This window comes from Petaurus breviceps, unplaced genomic scaffold (assembly GCF_028583685.1).
Source record: "Petaurus breviceps papuanus isolate PSGF00001 unplaced genomic scaffold, PetGlider_PUasm1.0 90849, whole genome shotgun sequence".
Lineage (NCBI taxonomy): Eukaryota > Metazoa > Chordata > Mammalia > Diprotodontia > Petauridae > Petaurus > Petaurus breviceps.
Window position 1 is genome coordinate 26,776,288 of NW_027187361.1, and position 16,967 is coordinate 26,793,254.

The following is a 16,967-nucleotide window of genomic DNA, read 5'->3' on the forward strand; positions in this document are numbered from 1 at the left end:
TAGTATGATGTTGTATATATGATACAGCCAGAACTTGAACCCAGGTCTCTGATTCCAAGGCTAAGTCCACCCACTGCATTGTAAGTTCATCTGTAAAACCCAAAGTTCAAATTTCTACCAAATTTTATATTTTAAATTTTCATTTCTCAACCTCTTACCATAGAGTCCTCCCTTGTAACTAAGAAAAAGAAATAAAATTGATGCAGCCACCCATGTGGTACTCTATACTTCATACTCCTGGTTTTGCACCTCTCTACTGAGGAAAGAAGTAGGCATGTTTCCTTATCTGTCCTTAAGGACAAGGAAAGCCATTGCTTTGGATCTGAATGTGCCTTTCAGGGTTTTTGTTTACATGATTGTAGTAATTGCTGGTGCTGCTAGGTGGCGACATGGTGCACAGTGCTGAAACTGGAATCCAGAAAACTCATCTACTTGAATTCAAATCCAGTCTCAGATAAGTATTTAGCTGTGTGACCCTGGGCAAGTCATCTAACTCTGTTGCAGTTTCCTTATCTGCAAAAATAATCTGGAGAAGGAAATGGCAAAATCCCCTCCAACTTCTTTGCCAAGAAAACCCGGAATAGGGTCACAAAGAGTACGACGTGACTGAAGAACTGACAAGAAGTCGTTATATATAATATGTTGTCCTGCCCACCTTCAACTCCTTGTGAGGTAAAATGGACCAACAAAGAATGCCAAGCAGACAGAGTGAAGACCTAAATAGAAGTTTACCCTACAGTGTGAATTGTCTGCTCTGTCTACAGTCACTGATGACCTTCAGTCAAGGTTTGGGTCTAGATCTCTTTTAAACTGAGTTGTTTAAAATCCGCGTATAGAGCAGAACCAGAAAGGCTGACAACTTTGAAAGATTTAAGAATGCTAATCAATGCAGCCTCTACCTGACAGAGAGGTGATGGGCCTAGAGTGCAGACTGAAGAGTATTTGTTCTTTTCCCCCCCTTTTTTTTTGGTGGAGGGCCTTTGCTAAATACAGGAATTTGTTTACCTGACAATGCATAATCATTACATGGGTTTTGCTTTTCATGGGGGGGGGGGGGGGTGGGGAAGGGTTAGGATGAAGAGAAAGTGAATTTTCCTCAATTTAAAAATCAGAAAAACTTTAAAAACTTGTATGTAGATAGGGATTATTACTGCAAATAGATGGCAGGAAGTATGCCCTCCAATTTTGGGGCAGTCCCTAATGTTATTTAGTCATGTCCGACTCTGTGTGACCCCATCTGCAGTTTTCTGGGCAAAGATACTAGAGTGGTTTGCCATTTCCTTCTCCAGCTCATTTTATAGATGAGAAAACTGAGGCAAAAAGAGTTACGTGACTTCCCAGGGTCACACAGGTAGTAGTAAGTATCTGAGGCCAGATTTGAACTCAGGAAGAGTCTTCCTGACTCCAGGTCCAGCACTCTATCCATCTAGCTGCCCTAGCCCTAATACAGTAAAAGATGCTTAATTAATTTTCTAAATCAGGGGCATGAAACTCAAACAGAAATGGATCCCTGTAGGCCACATACTGACTTAGGAAACCACAAATTGATGTTATCTATATATTGTATTTTAAATTATTTTGTTAAACATTTCCCAGTTACATTTTAATCTTGTTCCAGCCCTATGGGAAATTCTGCAGATGTGTAAGTTGGACACTTTTGTTCTAAATACTAAAATTCTCCACCTAGTCCATATATGCTGACTTTGCCACTAACACTGCATTTATTCCTAGGCACAGAAGTAGTACAAATAGAAGCCATTTACCTATTACTCGATGATTGAAGTAATCTGGTAACATCCGTTCACACACAGCAACCAGCAGCCAAAAGGCTTCTTCCTCTTTGGCATATAGGAGCAGCACAGATGCCAGAATGTTCATTGACTGCACAGAAGTCACAGGCAAGGAAGAGATTACCGACCACTCATTTTAGTTCATTCATTCAAGAAATGTGCTGTATCTGTTTATAGACAGGGCCCTCGCTGCAAGAGACAGTGTTTAAGGAAGACAGCACCAGCCCTCACGGAGGTACTGTGAAGTTCGGGAGGACGACATGAACACAACTATAATATGCACTGCTACATTCTGAGTTCATTAGAGAGCTGAAAAACAAAATGCCACGTAAGAAGGGGAGATTGTTACTAAAGGGCCGTCACAGAAAAGGCAGCATCTGGGTTTGATTTTACAGGATGGGAAGGTGTCTAGGCACAGGGAATGGGAAATGTAAGGGGGACATGCATTTATAAAGCTCCTAGTATGTGCTAATCACCAATCAGCATTTATTAAATACCTACTGGTGCCAGGCACTACACACAGCCCTTTACCTAAGTTATCTCACTTGGTCTTCACAATCACCCTGTGAGGTAGGTACTATTATACCCAATAAGGAAGCCAAGGTAGGCAGGGCTCATGGGGGCAAACACACCCTATTTGGACTCAGGTCTGTCTATCTTGGCACAGCTGGTGGCGGATAGACAAAAGGGCCAGTTCCAGAGGCAGGAACGTTCATCTTCCTGAGTTCAAATCTGACGTCAGACATTTACTAGCCACATGACCCGAGGCAAATCACTTAACCCTGGTTGCCTCAGTTTCTTATCTATAAAATGAGCTGGAGAGGGAATTTGTCCAGAAAACCCCCAAATGGGGTCACAGGGAGTCAGACGCGACTGAATAAAGACTGAACAACTCTCTGTCTTGACTTCAGGCCCAATGCTTTTGTCTGCTGTGCCTCCCAGCAGCCTCCAGTAGTGAATGACAGGTTTCATTTGGGGCAGAAAGTCAATTCTGGTTAAGTATGATATGCATGGAAGGGAGTAAAATGAAGTAAGGTTGAAAACTTAAATGATTCCACATGATAGAGGGCCCTGAATGCCAAGAAAAGGAATTTAGATTTTGTAGGCCACTCACTGGGAGCCAAGGAAGATTTCTGAGCAGAGATCAAAGCACAGTATGAAAGATGCTCTGTGTGAGGAGAAAAGAGGGGATCACCATTATGACACAAAGGGAGAGGGGAGACTATGAGTGGGGCCAGTTTCATTGGCGTTCATGTGCCCTGCTGCCCGCCACACGGCACTGGGCACGTGAGGGGGGTGCTGGATGAATGCTGGTTAGTGGTATCATTGGTTAGTTTTCAGATGTTAGAAAATACCAAAAGAAACTCCAGCCACCTACACCGCTACATAGGAAACAGACACCACATAATGGGGCAAGTCTGTCGCATCAAGTCGAGTCTGGCTGCAGGGATACCCATTAACTGTGTGGATGGCCCACAGTCTAAGGAAAGCTGCAGTCTGCCCCAAACCACTCGTCTTATTTCTCCCTCCTGGTTATCCCCTGCAAAGTAAAGTTTAGCGTCTTCAATTTTCAGATACCACCAACTTCCACCGTCTAATCTGGAGCTGCTTCTTCTGCTTGGTTTTCATCTTACTCTTGTTTCTTATTCAGCTATTTTTCAGTCGTGTCCTTCTCCGGCTCATCTGAGACATGAGGAAACGGAGGCAAAGAGAGTTAAGTGACTTACCCAGGGTCACACAGCTACTAAGTGTGTAAGGCCAGATTTGAACTCAGGAAGATGAGTCTTCATGACTCCAGGACTGACAGTCTCTCTACTGTACCTCCTCACTGCCCTTACTCTAAGCAGTGCGCAGATCATTCACGAAATCACACAAATCCAGAGCAGTTCAAATGTGGAATCTCTGGATCTCCACGTGCTTTGTCTTTTTTTTCCTTTTTGGAGGGGGGAGGTAGGGCAATTGGGATTAAGGTCACATGGCTAGTTTTTTGTGTTAAGTGTCTGAGGCCAGATTTGAACTTGGGTCCTCCTGACTCCAGGGCCAGTGTGCCACCCAGCTGCCCCACACATGCTTTTTCTTAAAACAGCTGTTTGCTCTCTGAGTCTACTTATTTTTCAACACATCTTCAGCCATTACACACACTGTTAGGCATATGATGCTGTGCAAGGAAATTATCAATCCCATTTTATAGATAGTAAAACTGAGGCAGAGAAGGAGGACATTATCACCCCTGGAGTCAGACAATAGGTTACCCAACTCGTGATGCCCCTCATCCCAATCACTATTCATGTTAAATATTTATTTAATATCTTTCTCCAACTGTATTTAAAAAATGTCAACCTTCATTTTGTAAAAAATGTTGAGTTCCAAATTCTCTCCCTTGCTCCTGTGCCCCCTCACTGAGAACGCCAGCCATTTGATATCAGTTATCTTATAGGAATCACTATTCATTTTTAAAATTCCAGGTGTCGGGGTAAAGAAAGCACAGTTCCCTCATGACTTCACCTGGCAGTATCCAATCTTGGGGTTTCGGTGAGCATAAGCTGTCAGCACTCGTCTCAAGGCAGCAATTCCGGTTTCATTCTGGAAGGCAGGGTGCTCTGGCAGAGAGCGGTGCAGATCCCGTTCTATCTCCTCCGTTACTAGGCAACATTTGCCCATCGACTCCTCTACCAGACTCCCATAGTAACCAGGATGAGAGGCAAGATCAGTCACTGCATCTGAGGATTTTTTAAATAATACATGTGCAAAGGCAATTAAGAATTATTTCCAGGACAGTGTCACCATGGGAGAAGGTCTGTCAAAGAACATCCTTGTTATCTGGTATGATGGAGAACACAAAGTACTTTAAAACTGGGCACAGCTGAGCTCACTTACTTTTTTCGTATAGCCTTGACCCAGAAGAATTATTAAAATTTTTTATAAGATGCATCCTTGGTTAGAGGAAAAATAATATAGTTCATATGGAAAATAAATAGCACTTATGAACAACTTTTTTAAAAAATGACTTTTAACAGTATTCATTTTCTCATGACAGGATCATCACAGGTCTACGTGTAAGTTTTCTTTCATTCAGCAGTCTTAGGAATTAAAACTGTATTAGGAATTAGAACATATTAGTATTATTATTATGAAAACAGTTTTGGTCCCAAATCTCCTGAAAAAGTCTTGAGAACCTCCACGTCAACACTTTTCATAATAATACTAAGGTATTTTTATTCCTAATACAGTAACTATCAATAGATACAATCCACAGAAAAGCAGTTTGGGGGAGGTCCTCATAATTCTGAAGAGTATAAAGGATACCAAGGCCAAAAGAGTTTAAGAATCATGGCTTTAATTCATGCAATAATTCTTGAGCACCTACTGTGTGCAGGCACTTTGCTAACTGCTGATTTGCAAGTGTCAGGATAACAGTAATACCACAACCTACTTCTAAAGGGAGCCACAAGTAAAAGCCTTTGCTTTTTTTTTTTGTTTTTGAAGGGGGGGGGGAGGCAGGGCAATTGGGGTTAAGTGACTTGCACAAGGTCATACAGCTAGTAGATGTTAAGTGTCTGAGGCCAGATTTGAACTTAGGTCCTCCTGACTCCAGGGGTGGTACTCTATTCATTGTGCCACCTAGCTGCCACAAGTAAAATCCTTTGTAAAACTTAAAATGACATTATACAAATTTAAGTGACCATGCTAAAATGTAAGGTCCACGAGGGTGAATACCATGTCTTTTCTAAACTTGGTGTCTCTCCTGGCAGACTTTTCTGCATACAATTGGTGCTTAATAAGTGTTTGATCCACATTCATTCGTTCAGTAATCATAAAAGAGCCTGAAAAATGACCTACATGAAGCATCTGAGGTTGCCTTGATAATTTAGGAAGGACAACATATTATTCATCATAGAATGAAAGGAAGACATAGCTGGAAAACGTATTGGGTCAGTGATTCTTAACTTTTGTGTGTATCATGCACCCTTTTAGCAGTCTGGTGAAGCCTATGGCTTCCTTTTCAGAGTAACACTTTTAAATGCATAAATATAATACACAGAATTACAAAGGAAATAATAGATTTATGGGAGGAAAAAAGATATATATTTTTTCTAATCCAAGTTTAAGAACCTTCCCCCCAAAACTGGTGGCTTGGAGTTCATCTAGTTGGAGACCTTCGTTTTAGAGGTGAGCAAAACAGGGCTCAACATGATTAAGTAACAAGATCTCACATCTAGATGGCAGCATTGCCAGGTGTGTCAGCGCAGTGGGATTGCCATTATACCACACTGCTTCCAATCTGAAACCAAGGAGAGCTATCTCTATTAAAGAGGGGTGTCTAGAGCCCTTTAGTCCGCCATATCTGATGCCTCGCGTACAAGTGTGAGTCTGTGGACACAGCACAAATATACTGTGAGCCTTGTGACATCCAGATTTGTCTGAGCCATCTCTGGGTTTTCTACAAAGCAGCACCAGGTACTGTGGAAGGCAGGAGGAAACAAATGGGTAAAAGGACTGGGGCCATATCCTTTTCCACTTCCAGCCCAACCTCACGGAATTAAATAGATGCATTTACTTTTTGAATAATGTTAAACATATTATCTCTGTCTCTCGTTCAGTCCATAATCACTATGGAGTCTCTAGAGGATTAAATCTGATGCTAAGAAACTTCCTCACTTTACAGATATGATTGAAAGTGATTAAAGAAGACAAGGTTCGGATGTGAATGAATTTCCTCAGAGTGTAGCGATTTGGTCAATCAAGTGTGACAAGTTCTTAGTTCTCTTTAGTCAGGAGAAGCAAACACAAATAAGAGGGCTTTGGGCATTTGAACAGTAGAAACTGAGCCAGGGAGAGCACAGAAAAAGAAAACTGGGCAGAAGACAAGCTTCAAAGACTTCACAGTTTTGTCTAGGGTGGGTTCTAGATGCCTTTAGGTGGGAAGAAACAGCACATGGAGGTATTTTTGTCACAGAGCTGCAAACAACAGCAGCTTAGCTTGGCATAGCTTATACAAGGATGGACATCTTTTGCTTATTCATTTGAACAGGACTCACTTCATTGAGACCAAACAACATTAATTAACAGGAAGTCAGGAGACCTAGCATCAACACAACTCTGCCACTAGCTTGCTATAGGACCTGGGACAAATAGCAGCCATTCTGAGCCTCAATTTCCTCATCTGTATAATTAAGTGGTCAAACTAAGTCATCTCAAAAGTCACTTAAAGAGTTAATGGATGTCGCTCCATTCCTAGGTGATTTGTTGATCAGAGGTATAACTATAATATACAGAGAATTTTCTAATTACAGAGCTGGGTCTTTGATGATCTTATAGATGAGGAAACACACCCCAAGTGGTTTAGTGAGTTGTCCAAAGGCAAAAATGAAAATATTCAGGCTTAAGAAACCCTTAATGTTTGAGATTCCACAGTGAAAAACAAATGTGGATGACCCAACTGGAATCCAGAAAAATTCCTCTGACCTTGTTCTAACGGTAAGCAATGTCCCAAAATAACATTTGGTCGAGGATACAAGAGAAAAAGCAAAATTAAATTTTTACCTGAAAACAGGAGCCAGAGTTTACCCCGCAAAGATTCAGGGATTCCCATGGCAACAAGCTTGCGGATCTTTTCTGTACGAAACATACACACCGTTCTGCCATATTCCACAAAATGGTCACTCCACAGGCTTGCTTTTATCTGTTCTCTTGACTAGAAACCATAATATGCATATTTCAGGTACGGCATACATCATCCACAAGCTCCCACCATGTTTTCTTAGACCACAAGATGTAATAGACGAGGAAGATTATTGAGAAGTTACAGGCAATTAAACCTCAGTAGCAAAGCTTAACAAGAGGGACAAGATTTCCTACAATTTCAATCGTGACCATGATTGCAGGCTGAGGACTAAAAGCCACAACAGCTGCCAGAAGAGACTACAGCAGTCTCAGAAAATATCAGAGCACAGGAGTCTCTCCTTTGTCTGCTCTAATTGATGGGTGGGCAGGAAAGAGAGAGAGACCCTCTCTGGTTCCTTATTTTGTTCTAGGATTCGGAGGAGAGGCAGGAAGAAAGGAAATAAAATGAACTCAAGAAATCTTCCACTTCCATTATCTGAAACAAGATACAACAGAAATCAGATAGAAATCAACTTCCTTCTTCAGGGGACGATCATTTTACACCTCCTTTCACGTCCTCCTTCTGTCTGTTAACCTTCAGGACATTTTATACTGTCTACTGCACATCACCGAGAATAGTTTATGGAGTGGGTTGGTGAGGGGAGGGTAAGGGAAGGGAGAAAACTCAATCTGGGTACTTCTAAGCAATGTTAATTGAAGCTGTGGGGGGGGGGGGGGGGGGGGGAGAGAAGAGAGAAAAAAAAAAAGAGGTGGGGGATAGGGTAAAAGGGGGGGGGGGGGGGGGGGGGGGGGGGGGGGGCAAAGTTGAAGCCAGTTACCAAAAATGAGATTTGGGGAATATTTGCACAATTAAGGGCTGGCCCAAAGCTATTTAAAGATCTCAGGACCATAGGGTTAACACGCTGCAAGATCATAGTGTCCATATTTGGCACCCACCAAGCTACTACCAGAAAGATCCATGTTTTAGCTCTTAGCTCTGTATAGAATCTTAGAATTGGCAGAATCCTCAGAAGCCAGCTAATCCAACCCCTTCATTTTACATATGAGGAAATTCAGGCCCAGAGAGGGTCAAGTGCCCAAGTAATAGAGCTAATAAGCATCAACAGAGGGAAACTCATTTTACTTTTTATTTCAGTTGTAAAACAATTTATACTGAAATTGGAATGCCACCTTTTAATAAACAAAATAGTTCTTAACATTTGTGCTCAGGAGAAAGATAATTGTTAAGGTCAAGGGCATTAGAAAGCTCAGATGATGTTTTCGTCTTTGTGACCCCGTTGGAAGGTAAATCAGTCATAGTCAAACAAAAGGTTGATAATATCTAAAACTGATTTTTACTGAAGTTTCTGAAGCCCCTGTTGAACTTTCAGACTTTGAATGGAGACAGTTTATTCAATTCAGAAAAGGTTTTCAAATCTTTCTAGTCCAATCTGAAACTGTAAAAGACTGAGTTCAATTTTGGCCAAGAAGAAAATATGAAAATGGTAAGTGATAAGGCCCATGCCACCTTTCCATCTCTCAAAATGATGTTAAGGTGAGGCAGAAGATATCTTCCTCTGCACCCCAAGCACATAGATGTAGCCTAGCAGGTCATAAGATCACAGATATAGAGCTGAAGGGCCTTCAAAGGCCACCTGGGCCTCTTTAAGGTGGGGACAGCTGAAGCCTGGAGAGAATGAGTGATTTGCCCAAGGTCATGCAGGCAATAAAGGCAGCTCAGACCCAGGTTTCTAGGAAAAGTGGACAGCAATGTCCTCACCTTTGAGAAGATAAACTAGCACTTTTCCTTGTCATATCTTAAGGAGCTTAGAGCATGCACCAGGGCCTAGCCAGATGAAACAGTTGTGAGACTGGATCCATGGGCATATTTGCATGGCAGACCCATGGCTTTTTCTTTTTCTTTTTTTATTTTGTATTTTATTTTTCCCCATTTACACAAAAGAACAATTTTTAATAGTTTAAAAAAAAAACTTTGAGTTCCAAATTGTCTCCTTTCCTCCCTTTCCCACTCCTCCTCCCTACTGAGAACACAAACAATTCTATATAGGTATGTGTAGTCATGTAAAACGTTTCCATTACAGTCATGTTGTGAAAGAAAACATAAAGCCAAAAAAAACACCCCTCATGAAAAATAAAGTAAAAACAAAGCATGCTTCATTCTATATTCAAATACCATCAGTTCTTTGTCTGGGGATGGATAGTATTTTTTATTATAAGTCCTCCAGAGTTGTCTTGGATCATTGTATTGCTGAGAATAGCTGAGCATTCACAGATGATTATCTTACAGTGTTACTATTACTGTGTATACAGTACATGGCACTTTGCATCAGCTCATGTAAATCTTTCCAGGTTTCTCTAAGAGCACTCCGCTCATCATTTCTTACAGCACAATAACATTCCATCATACTCACATAGCACAACTTTTTCAGCCATTCCCCATCTGATGGGCATCTCCTCAATTTCCAATTCTTTGCCACCAAAAAAGAGTTGCTATGAATCTTTTGTGCATATAGGGGGCCCTTTTCTGCCTAGCACACAGAGCTACAGAGCAGACATCAACCCATAATAAGTTAGTGAAGAACCAAAGAATACCACTTTTGGTCCCATTGCTTTCTAACCCAAACCCCACAGTTAGCCCAGCTGGGTCTGTGCTAAAAAGGCAATGGGGTTATTGATAAATGGTCAAAGGATATGAACAGGCAGTTTTCAGAGAAAGAAATTAAAGATATCTATAAACACATGAAGAAATGCTCTAATTCACTATTGATTAGAGAAATGCAAATTAAAACAACTCTGAGGTACCACATCTCACCAGTCAGATTGGCTAAGATGACAAAACAGGAAAACAATAAATGCTGGAGAGGATGTGGGCAAATTGGAACACTAATGCATTGCTGGTGGAGTTGTGAACTGATCCAGCCTTTCTGGAGAGCAATCTGGAATTATGCCCAAAGGGCTATAAATACTTTCATACCCTTTGATCCAGCAATACCACTCCTAGGGTTATATCCCTAAAGAGATCATAGAAATGGGAGAAAGACCCATATGTACAAAAATGTTTATAGCAGCTCTTTTTGTGGTGGCAAAGAATTGGAAATTAAGGGGGTGCCCATCAATTGGGGAATGGCTGAACAAGTTGTGGTATATGCATGTTATGGAATACTATTGTGCTATAAGAAATGAGGAGCAGACAGTCTTCATATTTACCTGGAGAGGCTTAAAAGAACTGATGCTGAGTGAGAAGAGTAGAACCAGGAGAAATTTGTACCCAATTACAGACACAACGTATGTGTGATGACCAACTTTGATAGACTGGACTCCTCTCAGCAATGCAGTGATAGATATGTCAATCCCAAAAGATTCATGATGGAGAGAAATATGTGCATCCAGAGAAAGAACTAGAAAGAACTGAGTTTATATCCAGGTGGAAGCAATATACCTGATCTTTTTCCTTCTCTTATTTGGTTTTATGTCCTCTTTACCATTTTTCATTCCAGCTGATACAATCCGTCTTTATAACCTGACTAATGTATAATGTGAAAGTATTTACAGATCCTATACTTGACTATATGCTGCCATGGGGGGGAGGGGACGGAGGAGGACAAAATGTAAAATTCAAGGAATTGTGGAATTGAATCCTGTAAACTAAAAGCAAACAAACAAATTAATTTTAAAAAAATAATAAAAATTGAAAAAAAAAGGCAATGGGGTTAAGGGTAGGGTGGGGTGGAGGGAGCTAGAGAAAGAAGATGAACTCTACCTACCATTCTGGAATCTGGACTCTGAGTTCCCGACTGGTGAAAGATGGCTATCAGTGCCTCAGAATTTGGCAGAGGGCTAGTTTCTTTGTCAGCCTTGTTACCATTCTGGGAAAGTTTGAGAGCCCCAAACTTCTGGTCACCACACATGGTAGCTGACTGAAAGAGAGAGGATGTCTGAACAAGCAGAAGTATGGCATTTGGTTTTGCTTTGACTTATTTCGGGCTGTGGAATTTATTCGGGCTTCCACACTGACCCTTAGTGGGCAGCTGCAATTCTAGAACCTACCTACCTCGCTGTGGTTGGAGAGAAGAGACGAATACACTGAGACATTAAATCCCACAAGGCTTTGCTTTTACACGGAATTGTCTACACTGAGGTTTTACCTTGTCCCTTAACATACACACACAAGGAAGAGGTCCCAGAACAGTAAGTCTGACGACTTCATGACTTTTCTTTTGAAAATAGAAGAAAAAGCTAACTCTGCACATACATAGTAGATATATCTCCCCAACATTGTTCATAAAAGGAAAGTTTCACAACCCAACCCTATTTTTTTGTATTCGTATTCCTTTGCATTCTAAAAATTTGGATATGTGCTCCTTTGGAGGGAAAAAGTCTCAAGGACAGGGTTAGAAAGGGTTGTTCTACGAATCCTGTCTATTAATTTCTGGTCCTATAAACATAAGCAAAATAAATACTATGTTATTTCAGGTGTATGGTGCTAGCAGCTGGGGACGTCAGGAAAAGACCTAGAAAAGATGGCATTTGAGCTGAGTTCTGAAGGAGACTAGGGGACATGAAGGTCAGGAGGGAGTGCCTTCTAAGTACAAAAATGTTTATAGCAGCTCTTTTTGTGGTGGCAAAGAATTGGAAATTAAGGGGGTGCCCATCAACTGGGGAATGGCTGAACAAGTTGTGGTATATGCATGTTATGGAATACTATTGTGCTATAAGAAATGAGGAGCAGACAGTCTTCATATTTACCTGGAGAGGCTTAGACAAGTCTGGAAAAAACCACGAGAGATAGGATATATAGCATGTGTGAGAACAGCAAGGCCAGTCTGGCTGGACACACAAAGTGTGTGTGAAGCCTGGAAAGGTAGTTGGAACCAACTTATCAATGGCTTTAAATGCCTAACCTTAGGTTTGTATTTGAGCCTAGAGGTTCTAGGAAATCATCTATCACCTTAGCTCAAAGCTAACACACAGTGAGTCCTTTTCCAAAAGGGTATGTGAGATCCTAATTTGAGATTTTGGAAAGCAATTTGGGTGTGGGGGACAAGAAGGAAAAATTAGACAAATATCCAGTGTTTATACAGTCCATGAAAAGCTGCCCCAAAACCTGAAACTGATACTCTAAAGATGGCAGTCAATAACGTATTGAGTTTTACAAGTTCAACCCTATGTAGCTCAGACTTTTAGCTTCAAATTCTTTTTTATCTAATTTTTTTTTTCTTTTTGGAGGAGGGAATGCAGGGCAATTGGGGTTAAGTGACTTGCCCAATGTCACACGGCTAGTAAGTCCGGATTTGAACTCAGGTCCTCCTGACTCCAGGGCCGGTGCTCTATGCACTACACCACCTGGCCGCCCCCAGCTTCAAATTCTTAAAACAACCCTGTGAGAATTGTAGACAAACTTGTTTGCTGTGTGTGGCCTGGTTGGTGGCAGATATTGGGTGAATTGAAGGAGTGGAATAGAATGGAGAGTAAAAGAAAATAAATTGTTAGGAGCCTATATTTATATAAAGAGAAGATGAATAGGGAAGGAATAATAAATCCACCTCCCACCAATTACCATGTTAGTTATTTCTCTTCCCTGAAATTCTGTTCTGGGAAATGTATTGTATTTCTCAGTCCTATCAGATGAGAATTCAACCTCTCCCATGCCTGGCAATAAATACATCAGGAGTGCTATTCAACAGCAGCACTATAATTTTTCTACATTCTTGATTCATCAACAGGTCTCAGTAATTATAAGGCACTGATGTTCTTGGCTTTGGAGTCAAGTGACAATCATTTCTGCTATCTGCACAAAGAAACCTCATGACGGCTTCTGTGGGTACTAGGACAGAACAAGCCAAGAACTTGCTGGGCACATCCAACCATACAATCCAATAACTAACCTCAGCTGCACCCTCAGCCCCAAGCGGCAAAATGCCCTTTTGTGTTTTTCCCATTACCCAGAGTTTCTAGAAAATCTTAACTTTTTTTAGGCCTAGAATCAAACTTCTAAGCTAAAAGCTCTTGGGATAGTGTTAATAACTGTCACTTTTGAGTACATGTAATACACACAGCATGTGTATATATAGACATATGTGTGTAGACATGTATACATGCATGTATATTGGAGCCTAGGTATACATGAGCCTGATACATATGTATGTATGACATGTAGAGAGAGCTGTTTGAAGCATCATACCGAATCTTCATTTTTCAAGTTGTCGTAATGCACCGGGCTGTTAGCATGGACCTTTTTCAGCCTCATGAGCAGATTTTCTACCAAGCTCTCTCTATCCTTGAGTTCAATGAACTGAAAGGCCATCTTGCTCCTTATGCTGATAATGATAGGATTAGGAAGGAGACTGGTATCTTCCATTTTCTCTATGCTCACTACCTATTTAAAAAAAAAAATCAACACATGCCAAAATATGAGGGGAAAGAAAGTTGGAATCACTGAACATTCAGAAAAACTTAAAATGCAAAAGGTAACTACAAGCAAAATGATCTAAGTATAAAAGTTTTTCCTGTCTTCCTGTCTCCAGATGCTGGTTCTTTCATCACTGCATGCTAACTCAAAACCAGAAGCCATATTAATTTAGTAAGATGGTTAGATAGAACTCAACCAAAAACTGAGGGGAATTTAAACAGTGCTTTGGAGAATGCAAGATGATACCTAAGAGCTGACTTGTCAAATCCCTTTTTTTCCCCACCTTGGTTTCACCTGTGATTTAATTAGCATCAGGCACTCCCAGTAAGGAAAATTCCTCCACCAACGCAGATCAGCTGCTGTTCTGCAAATTATTGTCTTAGAGTTTCCTGGGGCACTGAAAAATTAGATGACGGTCTGGTACTAAGCTAGTATGAATCAGAGGCAGTCCATGAACGTAGGTCATTGAGCTGAGGCCGTGCACTATTCCCTATCCCATGCCTCCTCTCAGCCAAATCTTAACCTCGTTGATTATTTTGAGTGTTCTCACTGTTGCTATGAATAAGAAATAATTAGTACCACGTCATTACCATCACATGTTTAGTACTATTTTTGGAAAAGCTCATTATGCTTCTCATACACACACATATCTATCTTCCACATTCTTACATCATCACTCAGGAAACATCTGGTCTTTGGTGAGATGTCCCTGATGTGTTACTCTCTGTTTCCATTGTTGCTAGGACATATTTTAAGCTTACTCTCTCCTTCCTTTGACCTTGCATTTGCTACCTGAACAGTAGGTATCACCTTCAAGTTATACATAGGAAAACTTAGACACAGATTATTTAACTTGCCTGAGGTCACAAGTTGTTTAAGATCTGGAAGTAAACCTAGGTTTTTAAATTTTCATCTCTTTGCTTTTTCCATTAGAAATGATTACGAGTTTAAAGTATTTTTAATCTCGATATTTTAACTTACTTATATATCCTTTATTATTCCAAGGAATTATTTTTTTTTTATTTTTAAATGAAGTACCAGAGACCATAAAGTCCACACTGCTTGCTATTTTTTAATTTTCAAAATAAAAATGGTTGGGTTATTTTTCTAGGGGCAAGGGAAGAGTAGGGTTGGCGAAGGGAACTGCAAAGCAGAAAACTGGTTTTCCCCCCCTCCACTGACAGTTCTTAGAAAAGCTTTAATTGCTACATGTGTATTCTTAATAATAGCCGATATTATCAATACCACAGAAGTCATGACAGGCTGCTTTTATAACCACTTCTCAAAATTTTCATTTCTCAATAGAAAAGAGTAAGGAAAGCAAAAAACAAACAAGCAAACAAACAAAAATCCAAAAGAAATAAATAAAACCCTAAGGTTTTGATTCCCACTGCACATCTCTGACCTGGGTGGAGGAAGCTGCTTCTTCTCTCTGTATGTCTTCCCCTTACATAGCTTCAGCTATGGGATAAAGTGGCAAAGATATGCAAAAAGAACACACTCCCAGGAAACAGAAAGATGACAAACAGAGAAATCCAGGGACAGATTCTACCTCTCTAAGTGGAAGGACGACATTGCAACAGCCATCTTCTTTGCTGGCAAAACAGACGTAGCTATCAGAAGCAAACATCCGTCCCGCTGTGTGACAGCGGCTAAATGGTGTCCAAAGGGAGCAGTCTATAACTTCATGTAGTTTCTCCTTTCTTGGCAACCTGAAGAAGGCCCGGAAGAACTCATTTTGTGCTCTGGCTTCCAGATCCCTTATAAGGGAGGGAAAGAGAAAAGCAAAAGAAAGGGAGAAGTTAGATGGAAAAGGGAAGTTTTTCTTTTTTAATCACCCTGGCAAAACTGATATTTCAAGGTTAAAATAGATTATGTAGACTTTGAATTAGACACATCAAACTGTAGATACCCAATTTGTAAGATGTTTTGGGGAAGAATTATTTTGTATCTGTACCCCCAACACTGAATTTTGTTTAATGAAACAAAAGTTTCAAAAGTGATCTCTGGAAAATGTAACCATTCCTTTTTTAAAATACATTAAGTATTTTCCAATTACATACAAATAAAAATTTTAATAATCATTAAAAAAATTTTAGTCCAAATTCTCTCTTTCCCTCCCGCCCCTTCCCCTACTTGAGAAGGCAAACGATTTGGTTTCTATTACACATGTGAGGTCATGCAAAACACTTCTACTTTAGCCATGTTATAAAAGAAAACACAAACAAAACAATAAAAATAAAGTTTCAAAAATGTATGCTTCCATCTGCACTCAAATTTTATCAGTTCTCTCTCTGGAGGTGGATAACATTTCTCATCATGAATCCTGTGGAATGGTCTTGGATCACTGTCTTGATCAGAGGAGCTAAATCTTCACAGTGGATCATTATTACATTGTTGCTGTGACTATGCACAAGATCTCCTGGATCTGTTCACTTCACTTTGCATCAGTTCATGTAAGACTTCCAAAGTTTCTTTCTGAAAGCATCCTGCTTATTATTTCTTATTGCACAAGAGTATCGCATTGTTATCATCATATGCTACAACTCGTTCAACCATTCCCCAACTGAGGGGCATCCCTTCAACTTCTGATTCTTTGTGACCACAAAGACAGCTGCTATATTTTTTTGTACAAATAGAGCTTTTCCCCTTATCCCTGGCATACAGAGGTAGTAGTGATATTGCCTGGTCAAAAGGTATGCATAGTTTTATTTCCAAATTGTTTTCCAGAATGGCTGGACTAGTTCACAATTTTACCAACAGTGTGGTAGTGCCCTGGTTTTTCCACATTCCCTCCAGCATTTGTCATTTTCCTTTTTTGTCATTAGCCAATCTGATAGGTGTGAGGTACTACCTCAGAATTGTTTAAATTTACATTTCTGTAATCAATAGTGATTTAGAGCATTTTTTCATATGACTATAGATGGCTTTGATTTCTTCTTCTGAAAACTGCCTGTTCATATTGTTTGACCATTTATCAACTGTGGTATTGCTATTAAAAATAAATTTGGCACAGTTCACTATAAATTTGAGAAATGAGGCCTTTATCAAAGAAACTTCTGCTGTTCTACAAACCTGCTGCAAAATTTTTTCTCCAGTTTCCTGTTTTCCTTCTAATTTTGGCTGAATTAATTTTATTTCTC

General features: G+C 40.3%; 1 protein-coding gene across 4 annotated transcripts in view; it reads right to left on the bottom strand.

Moving 5' to 3' along the window:
* TBC1D8 (TBC1 domain family member 8) overlaps positions 1-16,967 on the bottom strand; it is a 134,925-nt gene that overhangs the window by 12,900 nt on the left and 105,058 nt on the right. For all 4 annotated transcript variants that reach the window (XM_069073032.1, XM_069073030.1, XM_069073031.1 and 1 more), the window contains 6 exons: positions 15,377-15,584; positions 13,597-13,791; positions 11,180-11,332; positions 7,335-7,485; positions 4,296-4,510; positions 1,764-1,881 (listed from right to left, as the gene is read on the bottom strand). In XM_069073032.1, coding sequence (XP_068929133.1) covers positions 1,764-1,881; positions 4,296-4,510; positions 7,335-7,485; positions 11,180-11,332; positions 13,597-13,791; positions 15,377-15,584 — 1,040 coding nt within the window. The remainder of the gene's footprint in view (positions 1-1,763; positions 1,882-4,295; positions 4,511-7,334; positions 7,486-11,179; positions 11,333-13,596; positions 13,792-15,376; positions 15,585-16,967) is intronic.